The sequence below is a fragment of the Suncus etruscus genome, chromosome 4 (assembly GCF_024139225.1).
Source record: "Suncus etruscus isolate mSunEtr1 chromosome 4, mSunEtr1.pri.cur, whole genome shotgun sequence".
NCBI classification, from domain to species: domain Eukaryota; kingdom Metazoa; phylum Chordata; class Mammalia; order Eulipotyphla; family Soricidae; genus Suncus; species Suncus etruscus.
The window spans coordinates 10,600,347-10,623,379 of NC_064851.1; the positions used below are offsets into that span (position 1 = coordinate 10,600,347).

General features: G+C 47.0%; 1 protein-coding gene and 1 non-coding gene across 2 annotated transcripts in view; one reads left to right on the forward strand and one right to left on the reverse strand.

Moving 5' to 3' along the window:
* Positions 1–21,783, forward strand: part of TULP3 (TUB like protein 3) — a 53,169-nt gene extending 31,386 nt beyond the window's left edge. The window contains 13 exon segments of the mRNA XM_049772479.1: positions 303–465; positions 3,900–3,961; positions 6,196–6,247; positions 6,897–6,994; positions 6,996–7,036; positions 7,430–7,547; positions 7,550–7,637; positions 7,959–7,969; positions 10,174–10,274; positions 11,595–11,709; positions 18,276–18,374; positions 20,395–20,566; positions 21,089–21,783. Coding sequence (XP_049628436.1) covers positions 303–465; positions 3,900–3,961; positions 6,196–6,247; positions 6,897–6,994; positions 6,996–7,036; positions 7,430–7,547; positions 7,550–7,637; positions 7,959–7,969; positions 10,174–10,274; positions 11,595–11,709; positions 18,276–18,374; positions 20,395–20,566; positions 21,089–21,222 — 1,254 coding nt within the window. The 3' untranslated portion in view covers positions 21,223–21,783.
* Positions 10,794–10,929, reverse strand: LOC126007697 (small nucleolar RNA SNORA66). Its single transcript, XR_007495193.1, has one exon. It is a non-coding gene; the product is annotated as a small nucleolar RNA SNORA66 (small nucleolar RNA).
* Positions 21,784–23,033: the final 1,250 nt, after the last annotated feature.

Consider the following 23,033-nt stretch of genomic DNA (forward strand, 5'->3'; position numbering starts at 1 on the left):
TGTATCCTGGGCACTATTTTCCTTTGAGGTACAGAAGATTCTCAGCTTAATATATTCCCATCTGTTAATCTCTTACTTCACCTTGTTTGGAGAGTGGCAAGTTTCCTCATGAGAAAACTTTCAAGAAGCTTGATTTCTGTAGTCCTACTAAACATCTGTTCGTCAAGTGAATGAAATCCCTTGCGCCATTCTGCCTCTTCGTTTTTCCCTTGACGGAAGGCAGCAAAATTAATTTACAAGTTTTTGTGATCACCAAGGAAGAGCAGTCCCTCAGAGTTAAGACTTTTTTCTTCCTTTTGTAGAGAGCGCTGCTGGAGAAAAGGCAGAGAAAGAAGCGCCTCGACCCACTCATGGTCCAGCCAAATCCTGATGCGGGCTTTCGTCGGCCAAAGCTAAGACGTGGGTGGAGGAGCAAACTCCTTTGGTGGAATCTCCTTCCTCCTCAGAGCGATGCCATCCTGCCTGGTGGTGTATTTTTCTTTTGTGTTTGGATCACACCTGGCCATCGCTCACTGCCTTAATGCTTGTCTCTGCACTCAGGGATCACTCCTGGTGAGGGGCTCAACGGGACCACATGGATGCTGAGAGATTGAACCTTGGTCAGTTGGGTATAAGACAAGTACCCTAACTGCTGCTCTATTGCTCCAGCCCTGAGGAGTCCTTGATTTTTATTACCACCATTGAATTGGGTGGGGGGGGGGGGGCAGTTCACTCAACGGTTTCTCCGGCTTTTGTGATCAGAAATATCTTCTGGCAGGCTCGAGGCACCATATGGGATGCCTAGGAATCAAATCTCAGTCAACGGCATGCAAGGCAAATGCCCTACCTACTGTGCTATCACTCTGGCCCACTGAATTGTTTTGGTTTTTGGTTTTGGACCACATACAGCCATGCCCAGGTACAATTTCTGGCTTAATAGTAGCACCTTCCAGGGGCTGGAGCTGTAGCGCAGCGGGAGTGCGTTTGCCTTGCACGTAGCTGACCCAGGGACAGACCGCGGTTCGATCCCCATGGCGTCTCCATATGATTCTCCAAGCTTATGAGCGAAATTCTGAGCGCATAGCGTAGGGAGTCAATCCCTGAGCATCACAGGTATGGCTCAAAAATCAAAAACCAAAAAACCAATAAAATGTAGCTTCCAGAAATGCCCAGCAGAGCTGGGAATTGAACCCAGCCTCTTCCTGTAGAGCATAAGCTCCAGTTCTTTGAGTATATTCAGGCCTCTAGAACTAGCATTTTAGATGCCAAGGAACAGTCCATTCATAGTTGACCGGGGTGTAAGTGGAACATGTCCATTCTTCTGGCAAGTGCAACTCAGAGGCTCAGGGATGGCTGGCAGATCTCTAAACTGAGCCTCTGTGGTCTGATTGTTATCTTGAGCTACGGAAAACACGATTTTGTTTCCTTGATGTTAAATTTCTAAAGTACAACATCCAGTATAGTTCACATTAGTGAAATATAATAACAATGAACAACAGGTCCTGCAGTGATTGTTTGTGGAAAGACTGGAAGTAAATTGGTTTGATGGGTGTGCCGGCGATGGTGGCGCTAGAGATAAGGCTAGCCAAGGAAAGACCAAGGTTCGATTCCCCGCGGTCCCATATGGTCCCCACAAGCCTAGGGGCAATTTCTGAGTACTTAGCCAGGAGTAAACCCCTGAGCATCTCAAACGAGTGTAAGCCCAAAAAATACCCCCCAAAAAAAAAAAAGAATTGGTTTGATGGTTCTTAATTCTTACATGCACTCAAAGAGCACGGGGTCTACTTTTGACAAGGCTCCGTAGACTTACTTTGTTCTTCAAAGAGATGTAAACCCAAGCTATGAAAAATTATGGGTCACTGGCTTACCGTTGCTGAAAGCTGACAATGGCGGGAGGGAGAGGACGGTTTCAAGCCCCCAACCCTGACTAAGCCACATCAGCTGTATCCATTACCCACAATCGCCACATAGTCAATGGCCCCTGCTTTACCACTTTTCTTTATTTTTTTTGGACGGGGTCACACCAGCAGCGCTCAGGGATCTCTCCTGGGCTCTACGCTCAGAAATTGACCCTGGCAGGCACCAGGGGACCATATGGGATGCCGGGATTCGAACCACCATCCTTCTGAATGCAAGGCAAACACCTTACCTCCATGCTATCTCTCCGGCCCCACTTTACCACTCTGTACAGCTCTTAGCAGAGACTCCAATCTGATCAAAACTCCAGATATATTGATATTTGGGTTGGTAACACCAGGACTTTTTTGGAGTCACCATCCCCTGTGTTCTTGTACTTATAAGGTCTGGCAGCTAAAACCATGCCTCCACAAACCAACCCATAGTATCAACAGTAGTGCTTGTGATCCTTGACTCCAAGGTTGTGTTTGTGGCCACAATTTTCAAAAATTTTTTTAAAATAACGTCATCCTGGGCCGGAGAGATAGCATGGAGGGTAAGGCATTTGCCTTTCATGCAGAAGGTCATCGGTTCGAATCCCGGCATCCCATATGGTCCCCCGTGCCTGCCAGGAGCAATTTCTCCTGAGCATGAGCCAGGAAATAACACCCTGAGCACTGCCGGGTGTGACCCAAAAACCTCACAAACACACAAAACTACTACAACACACACACACCACAATAAGGTCATCCTTGGGGCCTGAGAGATAGCATGGAGGTACGGAGTTTTGCTTTGCATGCAGAAGGCCAGTGGTTTGAATTCTGGCATCCCATGTGGTCCCCAAGCCAGCCAGGAGCGTATTTCTGAGCATAGATGCCAGGAGCAACTCTGAGCACCCGGCTGGGTCTGACCCAAAAACAAAAAACAAAAAGTTACTGTCATCCCCATAGCAATACACCAATTTTTAGATATCAATGTGTATTTGAAGCACCTAATTTTTAGAAACCAAAGAAGTAACAAGTAGGTGCTGGAGTGATAGCACAGCAGTAGGACATTTGCCTTGCACACAGCCAAACCTAGGATTTGATCCTCGGCATCTATATGACCACCCCCCCCCCCGAGCCTGCCAGGAGGACTTAGCGCTGCGTGTTGTGGCCCCGCCCTCCCATAAAATATATTGTATTTGGTGTAGGTGGGGCCAGAGTAATAGCACAGCAGTAGGGCATTTACCCTTGCATGCGGCTGACCTGGGATGGACCCAGGTTCTATCCTTAGTATCCCATATGGTCCTCTGAGCCTGCCAGGAATGATATCTGAGCCCAGAGCACAAAAACCAAAAAGAAAAATAAGAAAATAAGAAGTAATAGAATGATGGGCCCGGAAAGATAGCACAGAGGCGTTTGCCTTGCAAGCAGCCGATCCAGGACCAAAGGTGGTTGGTTCAAATCCCGGTGTCCCATATGGTCCCCTGTGCCTGCCAGGAGCTATTTCTGAGCAGACAGCCAGGAGTAACCCCTGAGCACTGCCGGGTGTGGCCCAAACCCCCCCCCCCCAAAAAAAAGAAGTAATAGAATGATCAGCTAGCAACAAGAGCTCAGTAAATCCCCTGACAACGACTTAATGACCTCATTGCAAGATATGATAATTTTCACAAATTTTCTTTCTTTTTTTTTTTTTTTTACAAATTTTCTTATTGCACGGGGCCGGAGAGATAGTATGGAGATAGGGTATTTGCCTTGCATGCAGAAGGACGGTAGTTCAAATTCCAGATCCATATGGTCCCCGAACCTGCCAGAAACAATTTCTGAGCATGGAGCCAGGAGAAACCCCTGGAGCGCTGCTGGGTGTGACCCAAAAACCAAATAATAATAATAATAATATAATTTTATTCCCACTTACCTGGAAACAAATGTATTATGATCAGCTATGTCAACTATGTGATACATGGTCTTTAAATAGAGTCATTATATATAAAATATTATTTGATGATTTATTCCTCTATTTTTCTCTCTTGTGGGTGCTAGGCAATGATGGTCCAGCTGCCTTCATGAAAGCTGACCCTTCAGGAATTGGACTGGAACTTCCCGTCCACTTCCGCTGACTCTTCAGCTAATGGAATGAGGGCACTGAAGGAGGCGCTGATGAGAATTGCACCATGGAGACTGTTCCCAGACTGGACCTAAAAGACGTTCTCTCAAAAACATGGTGAGGAGCAGTAAAGGCTAAGTGACAGCTTTGTCATTTGTCATCTTTTTCTTTTCTTTTTAGGGGGGCAGTTGGTGTTGGAAGCTAGCTGTGCTCAGGGCTTACATCTGGCAGTGCTCAGGGGACCGTACCTGAATGAAGGTGGGCCAGCTACAAGTCACATGTCATTTTTTAGTTTTATCTTTTGAGCACACCCAGCTGTGCTCAGCGGTTACTCCCTGGCTCTGCACTCAGAAATCGCTCCTGGCAGGCTCGGGGGACCAGATGGGATGCCGGGATACGAACTGCTATCTGTCCTGGATTCGCTGTGTGCAAGGCAAACGGCCGACTGCTGTTGCTATCTCTCTGGTCACTTGTCTTAGATCTTAAATGCTATTTAGCTGACAAGCCCAGCAAAAGAACATCCTTGGAGGGGCTGGGCAGTGGCGCTGGAGGTAAGGTGCCTGCCTTGCTGCACTAGCCTTGGGACCGAGGTTCGATCCCCCAATTTCCCATATGGTCCCACCAAGCCAGGAGCGACTTCTGAGCACATAGCCAGGGAGTAACTCCCTGAGCATCACCGGGTGTGGCCCCAAAACCCAAAAAAAAAAAAAAAAAAAAAAGAACATCCTTGGCAAGGCTCAGACGGCGCCTGAAACACGATGAGAACAGCAGCCTGCTGGGGGGTGGCCAGGGCTGGTCACACAAAATGCTTGAGCTCTGAGATCAATGAGCTTGGCTTTAGAGTCTTCACTCTGCCACACGTGGCTGGGAAAGGACTAGTTCTTGCCCTCAGTTTCCCATCTCTAAGGATAAGGATTCCCTGTTAACTTCACCACCACATTTATTGTTATAACCGATGAATTTGGACAGGGCTGGAGCTGATAGCACAGGCGAGTAGGGTGTTTGCCTAGCACGAGGCCGACCTAGGAGGGACCCGTGTTCCATCCCTGGCATCCCATCATTTCCAAGCCTGCCAGGAATGATTTCCTGAGCACAGTGCCAGGAGTAAACTCCTGAGCACCGCCGCCGCCGGGTGTGCTTCCCCTCCACCACCCACCACACCCCCCCAAAAAAAGAGATGTGTCTGGATAGATAGGAAGGAAGCAACAAAGAGAACTTTCAAGTTCACTGCCAGCTGGTCAGCCTGGCCCTGGTGCTAAAGTGCCACAGATCTAGACCCTGCTTCTGAGCTGAGTTCCATTTATCCCTGCTATAAATAGGGAACCCATGTCCCTAGTAAGTGGCAGCCGTCGTCTTTCTCGGAACACCTTCTTCCCAGTGCCAGATGGATTAGTTCCTCTTCATGTCTCAACACATGGCATCTTGACTCTGACACCATTGAAGTGCTTCTTAATTAAGCTCTCAGCCGTGCCAATTTAACAGATTATAACCTTCAAGTGGCCCCTATTTGCTTATCCCGCCAGTGTGGGAGCATTGTCTAGTCTGCTCTCTGCCCTGCCCGGTTACCGTTGTTTTGTTTCATAGCAGCAGTTTGCATTCATGTCTAGCTGTGACATTGACACTTTTTTATTTCTTAGCTACTGTGCCTCATCAGATTGGGTGGTGAGGGGTTGCCAGTGAATTGTGCTGTGTTGTGGGGCTCAACCACTCAGCCGACGTGCCCCTGAATATTCTTCTGGACCCCGGGGGTGGGGGAATTACTGGTCTCCTTCTTCAGAAATATTCTTCTTCCTTTTTTTTTTTGGTTTATGGGTCACACCCGGTGACACTCAGGGGCTACTTCTGGCTACGCACTCAGAAAATCGTATCTGGACTTGGGGGGGCCATATGAGGTGCCCGGGGATCGAACTGCGGTCTGCCCTAGGTTAGCATATGTAAGGCAAACAAACGCCCTACCTCTTGCGCCACTGTTCTGGCCCCTCCCCCTCTTCAGAATAGTCTATTAGCTTCTGCATCATCTGGTCTTTTTTCTTGGGAGATGTCCTTACATGGTGGGTATTTAGGGATTACTCCTGGCTCTGTACTCAGATCCCTCCTGGCAGGCTCGGGGGGACACCATATTGGGTGCTGGAGATTGAACCTATGTTGGCTACATGCAAGGCAGTGCCCTGTCTGCTCAACTGTACTTTGGTCACCAGTTCCAATATCCACTCAGCTTCCTGGTTTGTGCAGGAAGCTGCTGGTCAGTATCCACTGCACTGCATTCGAGCCAACTTCTGCCTAGGTACATGGGAGTGAAGGACTTCATCACCTTCTTCCTGAGCAGACTCTGAACCCTTGCCCTGGAACTACCTGACCACTTTCGTGGCAATACAACATCTGAAGTCCACAAACCTCAGCTGGTGAATACACAACCAGGTGGAAAAACTGGGGTCTCACTGCAGACTCAGCCCCATCCCATGCCCTGCACTCTTTAAAAGTGAGACCCCACCACCTATTGCTTCTCTTCTGTGTTACCAAGTTCTACTTCCTCCCTGTCAGCTTCCTCCAGCAGTTGTATTCTGGGATCTTAGGTGGCCATTGACTGGCTTCACCTGCAGGTCTGTGGCAGTCCAGAGACCTCTCCTTCACCAGGCTTGCATGTTTCCTCCCTCACTCATTGACATTGTTATGATAGTTCTCAGTGTAGTTATTTCTCTAACTGCACTCATCACTCTTTGTGGTCAGCCTCATATCGTGAACCGCTCCTTCTGGCCCTCATCTCTGGGAATTATTTCAAAAATGTCTTATTTTTCTTAAAACTCATAGAGGAGTAAGACTATTCTCTATGTGTGTCTCTCTCTGCAAGATGAATTTTAAAGATCCCTTTGTTTCACAGATTCTAATTGCCCTCAAGGGTTGACAACAGTTGACATTTCTTTTTTTTCTGACAGGTATTTCATGCAGTCTAAATTTTGACGAGGAGGAAACTGACAGTGGGAAGGAAGAAAGCAAACCATTAAGATCTCATTCTTCATGTTCAGAGGCCGAAACACTCAAAGTCTGGATCCAGCCAGCAATCTGTCACAGTATCGTTAGAAACAGATGACAGATGCAATCTTAGAGTTCAGTTAGAACCACGGTGACCCCGGACAGACAACTCGAGTTCTATCCCCAGTATCTCATATGGTCCCCCGAGCCTGCCAGAGCAATTTCTGAGCACAGAACCTGAAGTTACCCCTGAGCGCTGCTGGGGTGTGGCCCTATACCCTCCTCTTCCCCCCCCCCCCAAAAAAAAGAAAGAACTTAAGCTGACTTGAGGCTACTTTCTTTCTTAGCTTCCTCAGCCACTCCAGGAGCTTTTAAAATTTCCCTGATATTGTTCAAAGGATGAAGGCAGAGGGATAAACCAATCAGTTGTCTGGCAACGAAGTCTTTGGTCTTGCCTGCAATGCCTCCTGTGCTCATGGGCGGGTATTTCTTTCAGGATTTGGGCGCTTACCCGTTTGGTGGCCCAAGAGGTAGAAGTGGAGAAGCTCTTGGGAGATACGGAGAATTTAGAGGACTTCGCATATCGTCCTGCCACCTCGGGGTGTCACTATGAACCTGTCGGATAACCAGAGACAAAAAAGGAATGGATCGGGGGTCTCTTCCCCACTTATTTATGCACCTGGAAAAGAGTAAGAACGAGGAAGGTATGAGATCAGGTTCTCCACACAGATTAGCCCAGAGGGAAGAACATGGTGGACTTGGCTTACTGATGGGATTTGTTTGTTTTGGTTTTGGGCCACACCTGGGGTTTGCTCAGGGGGTTATTCCTGCTCTGCGCTGAGAAATGGACCCTGACAGGTTCTGGTTTATATGGGGATGCTGGGGATTGATCCTGGTTGGCCCGTGCAAGGCAAGCACCTACCACTGTGCTATTGCTCTGCTATTTTCCCTGTCGATGGATATGTAAGGAGGCTCCAGCACTGGTGTTACCACCCATCAGCTGAAGTGAACTGTTCTTTCCCCAGATGCTTGTAGGGTAATATGAAAAATCTATCCCTTCTGTGAATCTCAAAGAACAAGAGTTTTATCAGAATGAAACCGAAGTGGAATGGAATGGTTGGAATGAATTGTTTTCCCCCACCAATGCCTGTAGGAAAGGTGTGTTAAGGAGTCTTACTCTAGAATGGTTGTTTATATTCCATGGGAAGAAAGAATGCATGCTAGGACAAGGAGTTGGAAATATAAAACAGACCTGGGGGTTGGAGCCAGTAGTACAGCGGCTAGGGCATTTACCCTGCAATAAGACCAATCCAGGTTTCAATCACCTGGCATCCCATATGGTCTCCCAAGGAGCAATAGTGATTCCTGAGTGCAGAGCAGGAGTGATTCCTGAGAGTGCTGCTGGGTGTGGCCCACAAACCAAAAAAAATATGGAACACATAGTGGGATGTCATCTCAGCAATTCCCTAAGTGATTTTATATATAAATTTGAGGCACCTTAATTTGAAAAACACGTGGTGTTGTTCTCAGGGTCTTGCTGGATGATTTTATGAGGTTAGGATTTAAGATGATAATATTATAACCATGATTTATTGAGCATTTATGAACATATCATGTGTGTCAACTGCTTCTTATATTTTTATTATCTCTACTCCTTTGTAGCAACCTTGTAAAATAGGAAAATTGGGGTGGGGTGGGGACCTTGGTTTAGGGGCTCAGAGGGCCAGGAGTTTCTGGGGATTGAAGCAGGATGCCTGCCTAAAAAGCAAATGCTTCAGTCCATTGAGCCGCTAAAATAACATTTCTTTATTTTTAATTTATTTAAAAGAAAGAAATCGCATCACCTGGTTGACATAACTGATCATAATACACTTGTTTTAGGAAGACCAAAAGCAACATGATTTAAAAAAAAAAAAAATAGAAAATTGAAAGAAAAAAAAAAAAGAAAATTGAAAGAAAAAAAAACTTAAGAAATGGAAGAGAAAGGAAAGAAGAAAAAGTCCAATAGCACAAAATAATATTTCTTTTTTGTTTTGTTTGTTTATTTATTTTTGGGTTTATTTTTGGGAGGGGGTCACACTCTACAGCGCTCAGGGGTCACTTCTGGTCTCCACGCTCATGAAATCGCTCCTGGCAGGCTGCGGGAGACCAATGAAATGCCGGGATTCGAACCACTGACCTTCTGCATGAAAGGCAAACACCTTACCTCCATGCTATCTTTCTGGCCCCCCACAAAATAATATTTCTTAATTTCTTGACTTATAGATATAATAACTGGGGTTTAGACAGTTAATCCTGGCCTCAAAGCACAGTGAAAAGTGGCTAAGCAGGGGCCAGAGCGATAGCTCTGCAGTAGGGTGTTTGCCTTGTAAGGACCGACCCTGGGATGTACCCTGGTTCAATTCCCTGGCTTCCTAAAGGTTTTCCCTGAGCCTGCCAGGAGTGATTTCTGAGCGCAGAGCCAGGAGTAACTCCTGAACACGCGCCAGAATGTACCCTCTCTCTCCCCCAAAAAAGAAGAGGACCAGAGCAATAACACAGTGGCAGGTCGTTTGCCTCAAACTCAGCAACCCAGGATGGACTGGGTTCAATCCCTGGCATCCCCATATGGTCCCCTGAGACTACCAGGAGTAACCCCTGCCAGGTGCCAGGTGTGACCACCCAAACAAACCAAACAAACAAAAAACAGAAAAAAAAAAGTGGCTAAGCAAACCCACACTGGATTTTAGAACCCCTCCAAGCCCCAGCCTTGCTTGTCTATTGTTGTCCAGCCCTAGACAAGTCCTAGGACAGGTCCAGATGGGGACACAGCTAGAGCACATTCCTGAAGGAGCTCAAGGATCAAAGACGCACATGCAAAAGGAGATAAGAGCCGTGGTTGCATTTCTGTGACTGAAGGGAACTTCAAGTGGGTTTTTAAATTCGTTAAACAGAAAAACAGGGAGGGGGCTGGAGAGATAGTACAGTGGATACGGTGGTTTCGATTCCTGACATCCCCTGTGGTCCCCTGAGCACTGCCAGTGAGTAATTTCTGAGTGTAGAGCCAGCAGTAAGACCTGAACATCGCTGGGTATGGCCCCAAAACAAAACAAAAAAGATGCAAAGATTAATTGGTACCTGATACGGCACATGCACACATGTAATATTCGCTAAACAGATTGGTCTAACAGAGTGTAGAAATGCATTTTATTTTTGAGCACCCATCTTTTCCTTTTTCCAGGTATTTGTCCTTGCAGCTAGATAGCGGTAAGAAAGAGTAAGACATCCAATTACCTTATCTCCACGGATCCTATAGATTTATCTCGAGAAGGGTTAAGTTACATCGGTTAAAACTCAGGTGAGTGCAGCCTGGTTTAGCTGTCTTTTCTTTTTTGAAAAACATTATTGGGTAGGCCAGAGTGATGGTAGAACACTGTGCCTTGAAGGTGGCTGACTTGAGTTAGATTTCAGCACCAAATAGTCCCCCGAGCACCGCCAGGAGTGACCCCAGAGTGCAGAGCCAGGAGTAAACCTTGAGTACTGTCAGTGTGATCCTCCCCACCCCCCCAAAAAAAAACCCAAAATAATAATATTAGGAGCTCAAGAGACAGTACTTGTGGGTAGGGCACTTACCCACCTTACATGTGGCCAGCCTGAGTTCAATCCCCAGTACCGCATGTGATCCCCTAAGCACCACCAGGAGTGACCCCTGAGGCAAGAGCCAGGAGTAAGCCTGAGTGTATAGCCTACTGAGTGTGACCCAAAATCTCCAAAAAATAATAAAAGGGGGGGATAGCCAGAGAGATCATATAGAGTTAATGCTTTTTACCTTCCATACAATGTGATCTAGCTTATTGATTTCTTATACTAGTTAATTTTTTCCCTCTTCTAGGGTAGAGTGAGCATTATCAGTACAAACTGAAGTTAATCCATTGCTGTCACTGCAGTTACTTTAGGAAACCTAGCTCTCCTCCCTTCTTCGACATCAGGCAGAGAGTCATGTGACCCAGTTGAAATCTTGGCTCTGCGTGTGGCAAACACCAGCACCACCAAGGGTCATTCTGAACACAAAGTCCTCACGTGTGGAATAGTATGGCCCATCCCTCCTCCAAGTCTCCTTATTGTTATTATTTTTATTTTGGGTCACACCCTGCAGTGCTCATGGGTTACTCCTGGCTGTCTGCTCAGAAATAGCTCCTGGCAGGCACGGGGGACCATATGGGACACTGGGATTGGAACCAACCACCTTTGGTCCTGGATCAGCTGCTTGCAAGGCAAACACCGCTGTGCTATCTCTCCGGGCCTTCCTTATTATTTTTTTTTTGGGTCACACCCTGCAGTGCTCAGGTTCCTGGCAGGCACAGGAACATATGGGATGCCGGGATTCAACCCACCATCTGTCCTGGATCGGCTGTGTGCAAGCAAATGCCCTACTGCTGTGCTATCTCTCTGGTCCCTCTTTTTTTTTTTTTTTAATGGAGGGGGCCACTTTTGTACATTCTGTGGGACCAGCCACTCTTGCTTATATCAATGAAGAGAGCTCTGAAACATTGACGAACAATGAGACATTTATCTGGTACCACACGAGACACACGAACATCCTTCTGTGCCCACGGCTCCGAGATGGCCTATGGGATGCAAAACCCAGAAATCCTCCTGACGACTCTTCTTCCCGCTTCTAGATCCAACCTCATGGGGACCAAGTTTACAATCTATGACCATGGTGTCAACCCCAACAAGTCCAACGGCCGGGTGGAAAAGTGCTACATGCGGCAGGAGCTGGCGGCCATCAGCTACGTAAGTGTATCCTCCTCACTCCTCACTGAAGGCTCCTCCTTCAGCCTGGGGCCATGCTACCCCTCACCTGCCCCTCATCTGCCTTAACTAGTCTCTGCTGGGAGGAGTCTTCTTACCAGGCTTTCTTCTGGTTCTGGGTGAGCAAGCACCTACCCACTGTCCCATCGCATCATCTCCATTTTCTTCTCTTGGTTTGGCACTATGGTTTACATCGCTGTCAGCAGTAGATTTTTAAGCATACAACATTCTGATTTGCAATACCAAATCTCTGCTTCTTTCCCCGGATTCCCTTCCACTTACCAGCCTGACTCTTTGATTGTTACATTTTTATTATTTGACTTTTTTTTTTTTTTTGATTTTGGATCCACCTGGCAGGGCTCAGGAGTTACTCCTGGCTCTGCACTCAGAAATCTCTCCTGGCAGGCTTGGGGGACCATATAGGATGCCGGGTATTGAACCTGGGTCTGTCAACCCATGCAAGGCAAACAAACGACCTACTGCTGTACTATCTCTCTGGTACTGACGGTTACATTTTTTTCGTTTGTTTGTTTTTTGTTTTTTGGGTCACACCCAGCAGTGCTCAGGGGTTCCTCCTGGCTCTACACTCAGAAATCGCTCCTGGCAGGCTCAGGGGACCATATGGGATGCTGGAATTCGAACCAATGATCTTCTGCATGAAAAGCAAACGCCCTACCTCCATGTTATCTCTCCGGCCAAGGTTACATTTTGTTTGTTTGTTTGTTTGTGTTTGGGCCACACCTGGCAGCACTCAGGGATTGCTCCTGGCAGGCTTGGGGGACCATATGGGATGCCAGGATTTGAACCACCATTCTACATGCAAGGGAAACACCCTACCTCCATGCTATCTCTCTGGCCTCTGGATTACATTTTTAAGCCTCATCCTTGTAGTTTAGGCCTATGTTTATGAAGTGTTGAGTCTGATGGTTTAGATTTTACAGATACTTAGACTTGACACTGTGGAAGGGGTCTAAAGCCTCAGATCCTTGCTTTTGTGTTAAAAAGTATTTGGGGAGGGAGGCTGGAGTGATGGCGCTGTGGTAGGGTGTTTGTTTGCCTTCCATGCAGCTGACCCAGGGTGGACCACGGTTTGATCCCATATGGTCCTCCAAGCCAGGAGCAATTTTTGAGCACATAGCCAGGAGTAACCCCTTGAGCGTCATCAGGTGTGGCCAAAACAAAACAAAAAGTATTCTTTGTTGGGGAAGGGGCATATTTCTGCATTTTGTATACACACAAGGGGGAATTGTTGATTTAACTGGTCTCCCTAAGCCAGTGTTTTCCAACCTTTTTATGCAAAGGCACACTTTTTTTTTTTTTTTTTTTTTTTTTTTGGTTTTTGGGCCACACCCGGCAGTGCTCAGGGTTACTCCTGGCTGTCTGCTCAGAAATAGCTCCTGACAGGCACGGGGGACCATATGGGACACCGGGATTTGAACCAACCACCTTTGGTCCTGGATCGGCTGTTTGCAAGGCAAATGCCGCTGTGCTATCTCTCCGGGCCCAGCACACTTTTTCATGAAAAAAAAAGAAAGAAAAGAAAATCATAAGGCACACCACCATTAGAAAATGTTAAAAAATTTAACTCTGGGGGCCGGAGAGATGGCACAGCAGTAAGGTGTTTGCGTTGCATGCAGAAGATCGTTGGTTTGAATCCTGGCATCCCATATGGTCCCCTGAGCCTGCCAGGAGCGATTTCTGAGCGTAGAGCCAGGAGTAACCCCTGAGCGCTGCTGGGTGTGACCCAAAAAAAAAAAAAAAACTCTATGCCTATATTAGCTGTATATAAAGTAATTCTCTTAAATAGGAATCAAATAAACACAAATAAATTATTTTATTATGAAATAATAAATGATGATAATGATTTGGTCTATTTGTGAGCTAAAGCCGCATGTTATGGATGAAACACGACCACCACAACAATATCTCACGGCACAGTAGTGTGCAGTGGCACAGTGGTTGAAAAACGCTGCCCTGGGCCCGGAGAGATAGCATAGCGGTGTTTGCCTTGCAAGTAGCCGATGCAGGACCAAAGGTGGTTGGTTCGAATCCCGGTGTCCCATATGGTCCCCTGTGCCTGCCAGGAGCTATTTCTGAGCAGACAACCAGGAGTAACCCCAGAGCATCGCCAGGTGTGGCCCAAAAACCAAAAAAAAAAAAGAAAAGAAAAAAGAAAAAAAAAAGAAAAATGCTGCCCTAAAGAAAGTGGGCTTCCTCTTTTACTTGTCAAAGACCCACCTAGGCGAGAAGAGTTTCTTTTCTTTTTTTTTTGTTTTCTGTTTTTTGTTTTTTGTTTTTCAGGCCACACCCGTTTGATGCTCAGGGGTTACTCCTGGCCAAGTGGTCAGAAATTGCCCCTGGCTTGGGGGGACCATATGGGACGCCGGGGGATCGAACCGCAATCCTTCCTTGGCTAGTGCTTGCAAGGCAGACACCTTACCTCTAGCGCCACCTCACCGGCCCCTTTTTTTTTTTTTTTTTTTTTTTTTTTTTTTTTTTTTTTTTGGTTTTTGGGCCACACCCGGCGATGCTCAGGGGTTACTACTGGCTGTCTGCTCAGAAATAGCTCCTGGCAGGCACGGGGGACCATATGGGACACCGGGATTCGAACCAACCACCTTTGGTCCTGCATCGGCTGCTTGCAAGGCAAATGCCGCTGTGCTATCTCTCGAGGCCCGGGAAGAGTTTCTATATAGGTCCTTTGCTGTCACTCTCCCCGACCCCATAAAGGTGGTCTTAATTTCCCAATAAATACTGCAGTGTCCTCTTCCAGTGTCCTCTTCCTCTTGCTCCACAAATTAGCATCACCAGCCTGGTTTGAATTATTTCCTGTGATGGCCCCTGCTCCAGACCCTCTTTGCTGGGGTGGGATTAATTAGTCTTTACAGGGGGCCACACCCAGCTGTGCTCAGGGCTTACTCCTGGCTCTCTGAGTTAAGGGTTTGTTCCTGGCTCTGCACTCAGAAATTGCCCCTGGCAGGCTCAGGGAACCATATTGAATGCTGGGGATCAAACCCAGGTCCATCCCAGGTCGACCATGTGCAAGGCAAATGCCCTATCGCTATGCTATCACTCTGCCCCCCTGGGTTGGCTGTATGTAATGTGAGCGCCTTCCCTGCTGTATGGTTCTGGACTATCTCTATAGCTTTGTAATGAACTTTTTTGTTAGTTCTGGTCATGGCCGGTCATATATATTTAATCCTCATTTTATTTGCCTTGAGGCCACACCCAGTGTTGCTCAGGGCTTATTCCTGACTCTGTGCTTAGGGATCACTCGTGGCAGGGCTCAAGAAACCATTTGGGGGTACTGGGGAATTGAACTCTCATGGTCACATGTAGGGGAGGTGCCCTACCCACTGTACTATCACTTTGGTCTTCAAGTCTGATTTTCTTATAAAAGCTTTTTTTGTGTGTTAATTTTTGGGGTCACATCTAGCAATGCCCAGGGGTTATTTCTGGTAGTGCTTTTGGGGGACTGTATGGAATGCTGGATCGAACTTGAGTTAGCTGCATACAAAGCTAGTGCCCTTTCCTCTGCTCTATTTTATTTCTCTAAATCTGATTTTTTTATTTTGTTTTGTGTGGCCATACCCAGCGATGCTCAGGGGTTATTCCAGGCTCTGCACCCAGGAATCACTCCTTGGTGGTGCACAGTGACCATATGGGATGCCAGGGTAGCTCAAACCTGGGCCGGCCATGTGTAAGACAAATGTCCACCCCACTGTGCTATTGCTCTGACCCCTACTCTGATTTTTTTTTGGGGGGGGCACACCCATTTGATGCTCAAGGATTACTCCTGGCTAAGCGCTCAGAAATTGCCCCTGGCTTGGGGGACCATATAGGATGCCGGGGGATCGAACCGAGGTCCTTCCTTGGCTAGCGCTTGCAAAACAGACACCTTCTAGCGCCACCTTACCGGCCCCTAATTTTTTAAAAAGCATTTCTCACCTTCTTTGTTCTTTCCTAATGCCCTTGTATTAATTCAGGCCTTTGTTTCCTCTGGATCATTGACCAGAGGATGGTCTCTTGGCTTTATTCTTCCCTGGCTCTGCTGCTGCCTGAGAGCCCCTTCTCAGACACGTCCAGCTGAGCCTTCTTCAGCTGGTTTCCAGGTTACCCAGAGCAAACAGAGCAAAGCCAACCCCCTACCTTCTCACTTCCTTTCCCCTCCCCCAGCTGCACCCCTTCTGTTCCCTGCTTCCTGGCCACAGCACCCCCCTGCAGTGCCAGTGCCCCTCCTTCAGCTTGCTCCTCCCTACCAGCCTTCCAGTAGCCTTCCCTTCTCCCTCTTTGCCTTCCCACCCAGCTTCCCATTGGCCTCCTGGAAGCCCTTCTTGGCCACAGAGACAAGCTGTGATTCTTCCTACCCATCCCAGAGTGTGAATCCCCTAGTCACCCACATCTTCTTCTTCTTCTTCAGCAGGAGCCTTCCCCAACTGTGTTGACCACTCTTAACAAACTGTCATAGTCACACTAAGGTTGGCCCAGGCATTCCAGGACTTGATGAGTAAGAGAATAAAAGAAGGAATTAACCTGACTCAGTTGCTGCTTTGATACCAAGGTCTCAGCTCTTCTGAAGTCGGAATTAATCTCATCGTTTGATTCATTTTATTTCATTAAAGCCCCATAATTGATAAAGTCATTCATATTTGGGGTTTGGGCATACTATGTTCCATCACCAATTCCACCACCAGTGTCTTTTCTATCTTCCTTCCTTCCTTCCTTCCTTCCTTCCTTCCTTCCTTCCTTCCTTCCCTTCTTCTCCTTCCTTCCTTCCTTCCTTCCTTCCTTCCTTCCTTCCTTCCTTCCTTCCTTCCTTCCTTTTTCTTTCTTTCTTTCTTCTTTCTCTCTTTTTCTTCTCTTTTTTTTTCTTTCTTTCTTTCTTTCTTTCTTCTCTTTTTCTTTCTTTCTTTCTTTCTTTCTTTCTTTCTTTCTTTCTTCTTTCTTTCTTTCTTTCTTTTTCTTTCTTTCTTTCTTTCTTTCTTTCTTCTTTCTTCTTCTTTCTTTCTTTCTTTCTTTCTTCTTTCTTTCTTTCTTTCTTTCTTTCTTTCTTTCTTTCTTTTTCTTTCTTTCTTTCTTTTCTTTCTTTCTTCTTTCTTTCTTTCTTTCTCTTCTTCTTCTTTCTTTCTTTTCTTCTTCCTTTTCTTTCTTCTTCTTCCTCTTTCTTTTTTCTTCTTCCTTCCTTCCTCTTCCTCCTTCCTTCCTTCCTTCCTTCCTTCCTTCCTTCCTTCCTTCCTTCCTTCCTTCCTTCCTTCCTTCCTCCTCCTTCCTTCCTTCCTTCCTCCTTCCTTCCTTCCTTCCTTCCCTTTTCTTTTTTTGCCACACCCAGTGACACTCAGGGGTTACTTTTGGTTCTTCACTCAGAAATCACTCCTGGCTTGGGAGCACCATATGGGACACCACCGGCCTCTTTATTATTTGTTTCTTCTGAAATTTTATCTTAAGTAATTGAGAACCAATTGCTTGCATATTAATGATGCATAGTATTTTTCTCTTAGTTTTAGAATTATTTTGACTGTGTAACTTTCTTTAATTTATTCTGGAGGTGGGGACACCTATACTCATAGATGAATAAAGCCAACCTTGAAATTCTACAAAATTGGGGCCAGAGAGATAGCATGGAGGTAAGGTGTTTGCCTTCCATGCAGAAGGATGGTGGTTTGAATCCTGGCATCCCATATGGTCCCCCATGCCTGCCAGGGGCGATTTCTGAGCGTAGAGCCAGGAGTAACCCTGAACACTGCTGGTGTGACTCCCCCCAAACTTAAAAGGTAATAATATGGCTATTTGTATCTTTATATATATATATATATATTTTTTTTTTTTTTTGGTTTTTGGGCCACACCCGTTGACGCTCAGGGGTTACTCCTGGCTATGCGCTCAGAAGTTGCTCCTGGCTTGGGGACCATATGGGATGCCGGGGGATCGAACCGTGGTCTGTCCAAGGCCAGCGCAGGCAAGGCAGGCACCTAACCTCTAGCGTCACCGCCCGGCCCCATCTTTATATTTTTTAAATTTTTTCATGAAATAGGTAAGTATTACAAATAGAACAATTATGTGTTTTTTGTTTGTTTTTTTGGTTACACCTAGCAGTGCTCAGAGTTTGATCCTGACTCTTCATACAGGAATCATTCCTGATGGTGCTTGGAGGAGCATATGGATGCTGAGGATAGAACCCAGGTTGGCCTCGTTCAAGACAAACGCCCTGCCTGGTGTGCTGTACCTCAGCCCCATGATAAAATAATTGTGTGCTGGGGCCGGGTAGGTGGCGCTGGAGGTAAGGTGTCTGCCTTGCAAGCGCTAGCCAAGGAAGGACCTCGGTTCGATCCCCCGGCGTCCCCATATGGTCCACCCAAGCCAGGGGCGATTTCTGAGCACATAGCCAGGAGTAACCCCTGAGCGTCAAACGGGTGTGGCCCAAAAACCAAAAAAAAAAAAAAAAAAAAAATAATTGTGTGCTTTTAATTTACGTGCCCAAGTATGCCTTGTGTTTAGAAAGATGTTTTTTTCCCTAGTGTTTCAAATGTCTCCCTTATTTTTATATCTAGGAAACAAATGTACTTGGATTTAAAGGTCCTAGAAAAATGTCTGTGATCATTCCAGGACTAACTATGAATCATGAGCGAATCCCAGTTCAGCCACGAAATGTAAGTATGAACACACTTAACCATCAGAGGACCAAAGATACAGAACAGATTGATACCAAAACAAACAAACAAAAAAAGACTCTGTGTGTATGTGTGTGTGTGCATGTGTGTGTGCGCACATGCTTTAAAAATATAATATGATAGCCGGAGAGATAGCATGAAGGTCAGGTGTTTGCCTTGCATGCAGAAGTTAAGTGGTTCGAATCCCGGCATCCCATATGGTCCCCCAAGTCTGCCAGGAGCGATTTCTGAGCATAGAACCAGGAGTAACCCCTGAGAACTGCCAGATGTGACCCAAAAACAAACAAACAAAAAAAACCAAAAGTGTTATGACAGTGCTGGAGCGGTGGCGCAAGTTGGTAGGACATTTGCCTTGCATGTGCTAACCTAGGACAGACTGCAGTTCGATTCCCCGGTGTCCCATATGGTCCCCCAAGCCTGCCAGGAGCGATTTCTGAGCTCAGAGCCAGGAGTAATCCCTGAGCGACACTGAGTGTGGCACAAAAAACACAGTATTATAACGAAAGCAATGTGGTAATATGTTTCCAGTAGCATTGACATTTCTTTTTTTTTTTGGTTTTTGGGCCACACCCATTTGACGCTCAGGGTTACTCCTGGCTATGCGCTCAGAAATCGCCCCTGGCTTGGGGGAACCATATGGGACACCGGGGGATCGAATCGAGGTCAGTCCTATGCTAGCGCTTGCAAGGCAGACACCTTATCTCTAGCGCCACCTTCCCGGCCCCAAATTTTTTTTTTGTTTTTTTTTGAGCTACACCCGTTTGACTTTCAGGGATTACTCCTGGCTATGCACTCAGAAATTGCTCCTGGCTTGGGGAACCATATGGGATGCCGGGGGATCGAACCGTCCTACGCTAGTGCTTGCAAGGCAGAGACTTTACCTCTAGCGCCACCTTCCCGGCCCCAGCATTGACATTTCTTTTTTTTTTTTTTTTTTTTTTTTGGTTTTGGTTTTTGGGCCACACCCGCGGTGCTCAGGGGTTACTCCTGGCTATCTGCTCAGAAATAGCTCCTGGCAGGCACGAGGGACTATATGGGACTCCGGGATTTGAAACAACCACTTTAGGTCCTAGATCAGCTGCTTGCAAGGCAAACGCCGCTGTGCTATCTCTCCGAGCCCGGCATTGACATTTCTGATCTCAATGTATAGTTATCTCACATCACTCCACCAAATATTTTCAAGTTTTTGTTTTCTTTTTGGGACAGTGGTTAAGGGACTATGTGCCAGAGATCAGACTGGGGTCCTTCATGAAAAACATGTACTCCAGCCATGTTTGGTTGTTGTACCTGATCCTAAACAAAAGAAGCATCATTCTATCCAGAACCTCAATTAGAATATGGCTTATCCTTCCCCCCAAGAACAGCCATCACACCTAACAGGTGTTAAAGTAATTTATTTTATTTTATTTTATTTTATTTTGTGCTTTGGGGTCACACCCAGCAACTCAGGGGTTCCTCCTGGCTCTATGCTCAGAAATCGCTCCTGGCAGGCTTAGGGGACCATGTGGGATGCCAGGATTTGAACCACCGTCCTTCGGCATGCAAGGCAAATGCCCTACCCCTACGTCATCTCTCCAGCTCCAAAGGTTGATTTTAAACCATTGAGTCTGCAGAGACAAATACCAGATAAACTATAATTAAAAATAAAAAGAAAAGAAAAGGGGCTGGAGTGGTGGCGCAAGCAGTAGGGCATCTGCCTTGCATGTGCTAACCTAACTGCTGTTTGATTCCCTGGCTTCCCATATGGTCCTCCAAGCCATGAGTGATTTCTGAGCACAGAGTCAGGCCCTGAGCATCACCAGATGTGGCCCAAAAAACAAAAAAAGAAAAGAAAAGAAAAGAAAAGAAAATCAAGAAAAACAATCTGGTGTAATTGCCAGCTCTGTGTCTGTTTGACCCATTCTGATAGGAAGAGCAAACATTCCCCTCCTCTGCCATCTACAAAAGAAATACTTTCTTCTGGTTCCCAGCACAAAGTCACGATCTCGCCTTCACACAGGAGCAGGAGAGCTTGCTTTCAAAATGGAAGAACAAGGCCATGGACAACCTGATCGAGTTACACAACAAGGCCCCGGTCTGGAACCACGACACCCAGTCCTACGTCCTCAACTTCCGTGGCCGAGTCACACAGGCATCTGTGAAGAACTTCCAGATAGTCCATGAAAATGAGCGTGAGTCCCCATCAGTGGACAGGATGGGCAGGGACGGAAGGAGAGTAGACTTCCCTGAGTGGGGGGAATCTATTCAGGAGAGCAAGTTTTGGTGTTGTTGGAAGAAAGATGGAGCAATAGCGTTCTATAGCAAAGCATCTGAACGAACCCTTGCATTCAGGCCTGCTTTGAATTCTAAGAGATTTCCAGGAGCCCACAGAGATATAATATATCTTGGGTGAAGCTTCCTTGGCAGCTGGCCCCCCCAAACCCAGCCTCCCTGCAGCTCTGGATTCTGTCCTTTAGCCACAATCAGGAACATCCCTCCCATTCTCCACAGTGGTAGGAAGTGCAGCAGAAACATGGCTCGTGGGGAGTGGGCATTGCTCCTTCCTGCCTCTTTCCTTCTTCTGGAAGTTTCCCAGTTCAGATAGACTTAACAGGTTGAACGGTCTAGAAAGAATTTGTTTCTGGGTCTTTGAGAGGCTTCTCGAAAGCAGCTCTGCCATATCTTCTCACACCCTCGTCCTTTTGTGCTTCCAGCTTCTTACATCGTCATGCAGTTTGGGCGCGTGGCCGAGGACGAGTTCACGCTGGACTACAACTACCCTCTCTGCGCTCTTCAGGCCTTTGCCATCGGCCTCTCCAGCTTCGACAGCAAGTTGGCTTGCGAGTGAGGGCGGAGGCCGCTGCCAAGCAGGGTCCCCCCCAACGCATGGCAGACCTTTGCAGAACAGAGTGGCCACTTTTGCTCTCGCCCCAGCGCAGCACAATTTGCCCCTTTTGGAATAACTCCCAAATGCACGTCTGTCTGGGTGCAGACACATCTCTGAGTTAGGGCAGACACATACATGTGTCTCTACATAGAGACATGTGTACAAGCACAAGCTCACCCATGTTTTTTTTTTCCCCGGATTTCTCAGGCAAGGTTGGGGATCACAGCTTGCCATAGCAGAGACACAGTTGAAGTCACGGATAATAGGTTTGTTTTGTTCAGAAGCCCCTGAGTGATTCTGGAAGGCATTGCCCAACTTATTTTGTGCCTTAAGAGTTCAACTTCTGGGGCTGGAGCAGTGGCGCAGGATGTAAGGTGTCTATCTGCCTTGCGTGCGCTAACCTAGGACAGACTGCGGTTCCATCTCTCGGTTCTATCTCCTGGCATCCGATATGGTCCCCCAAGCCAGGGGTAATTTCTGAGTGCAGAGCCAGGAATAACCACTGAGCATCACCGGGTATGGCCCAAACCCCCACCTCCCTCACAGAAAAGGAAAAGAGTTTGACTTCAGGGACCAGAGCAATAGTCCAACAGGGAAGGTGTTTGCTTTGCATATGGCAGGCTCAGGTTCATCCCCCACCCCATATGGTCCCTGAGCCTGTCGGAGTGATTCCTGAGTGCAGAGCCAAGAGATAACTCCTGAGCATCACCTGGTATGGCCAAAAAAGTTTTGATTTTTTATTTTCTGGGGCTGAAGAAATAAATAGCACAGCCAGTAGAGCTTTTTGCCTTGCATAAGGCACGTAATTGACCCACGTTCAATCCTCAGCACAATATGTAACCCTCAACCCCATCAGGAGTGATCCCTGAGCACTTGCCTTGTACATGGCTGCCCAGGACAAACCTGGGTTCCACCCCTGGCGTACCATATGGTTCCCTGAGCCAGGAGCATTTTCTGAGCGAATAGCCAGGAGTAACCTCTGAGCGTTTTTGTTTTTGGGTCACACCCGGAGGCGCTTAGGGGTTACTCCTGGCTCTGTGCTCAGAAATTGCTCCTGGCAGGCTCGGGGGACCATATGGGATGCCAGGAATGGGACCTCTGTTGGACCTGGGTCTGCTACGTGCAAGACTGCTACCATTGTGCTATCTCTCCAGCCTCCCCCTTTTTTTTTTGGTTTTTGGGCTACACCCGGTGGTGCTCAGGGGTTACTCCTGTCTATCTGCTCAGAAATAGCTCCTAGCAGGCACGAGGGACCATATGGGACTCCGGGATTTGAACCAATCACTTTAGGTCCTAGATCGGCTGCTTGCAAGGCAAACCCCGCTGTGCTATCTCTCTGGCCCCTCTAGCCCCTTTTTTAAAATTTCTTTTTTTTTTTTTTTTTTTGGTTTTGGGGTCACACCCGGCATCGCTCAGGAGTTACTCCTGGCTCCACGCTCAGAAATCGCTCCTGACAGGCTCAGGGGACCATATAGGATGCCGGGATTCAAACCGATGACCTTCTGCATGAAAGGCAAATGCTTTACCTCCATGCTATCTCTCTGGCCCCCCTTTTTTAAAATTTCTTATTCTTAGAAACAAGAAGTTAAAATCAGGTCCAATGGTTAAATACTCTAGTATTGATTTTTTTTTAATTTATTTTATTTATTTTGTGTTTTTGGGTCACACCTGGTGATGCTCAGAGGTTACTCCTGGCTTTGCGCTCAGAAATTGCTCCTGGCTCAGGGGACCATATTGGACGCCAGGGATTGAACCCAGGTTTGTCCTGGGCA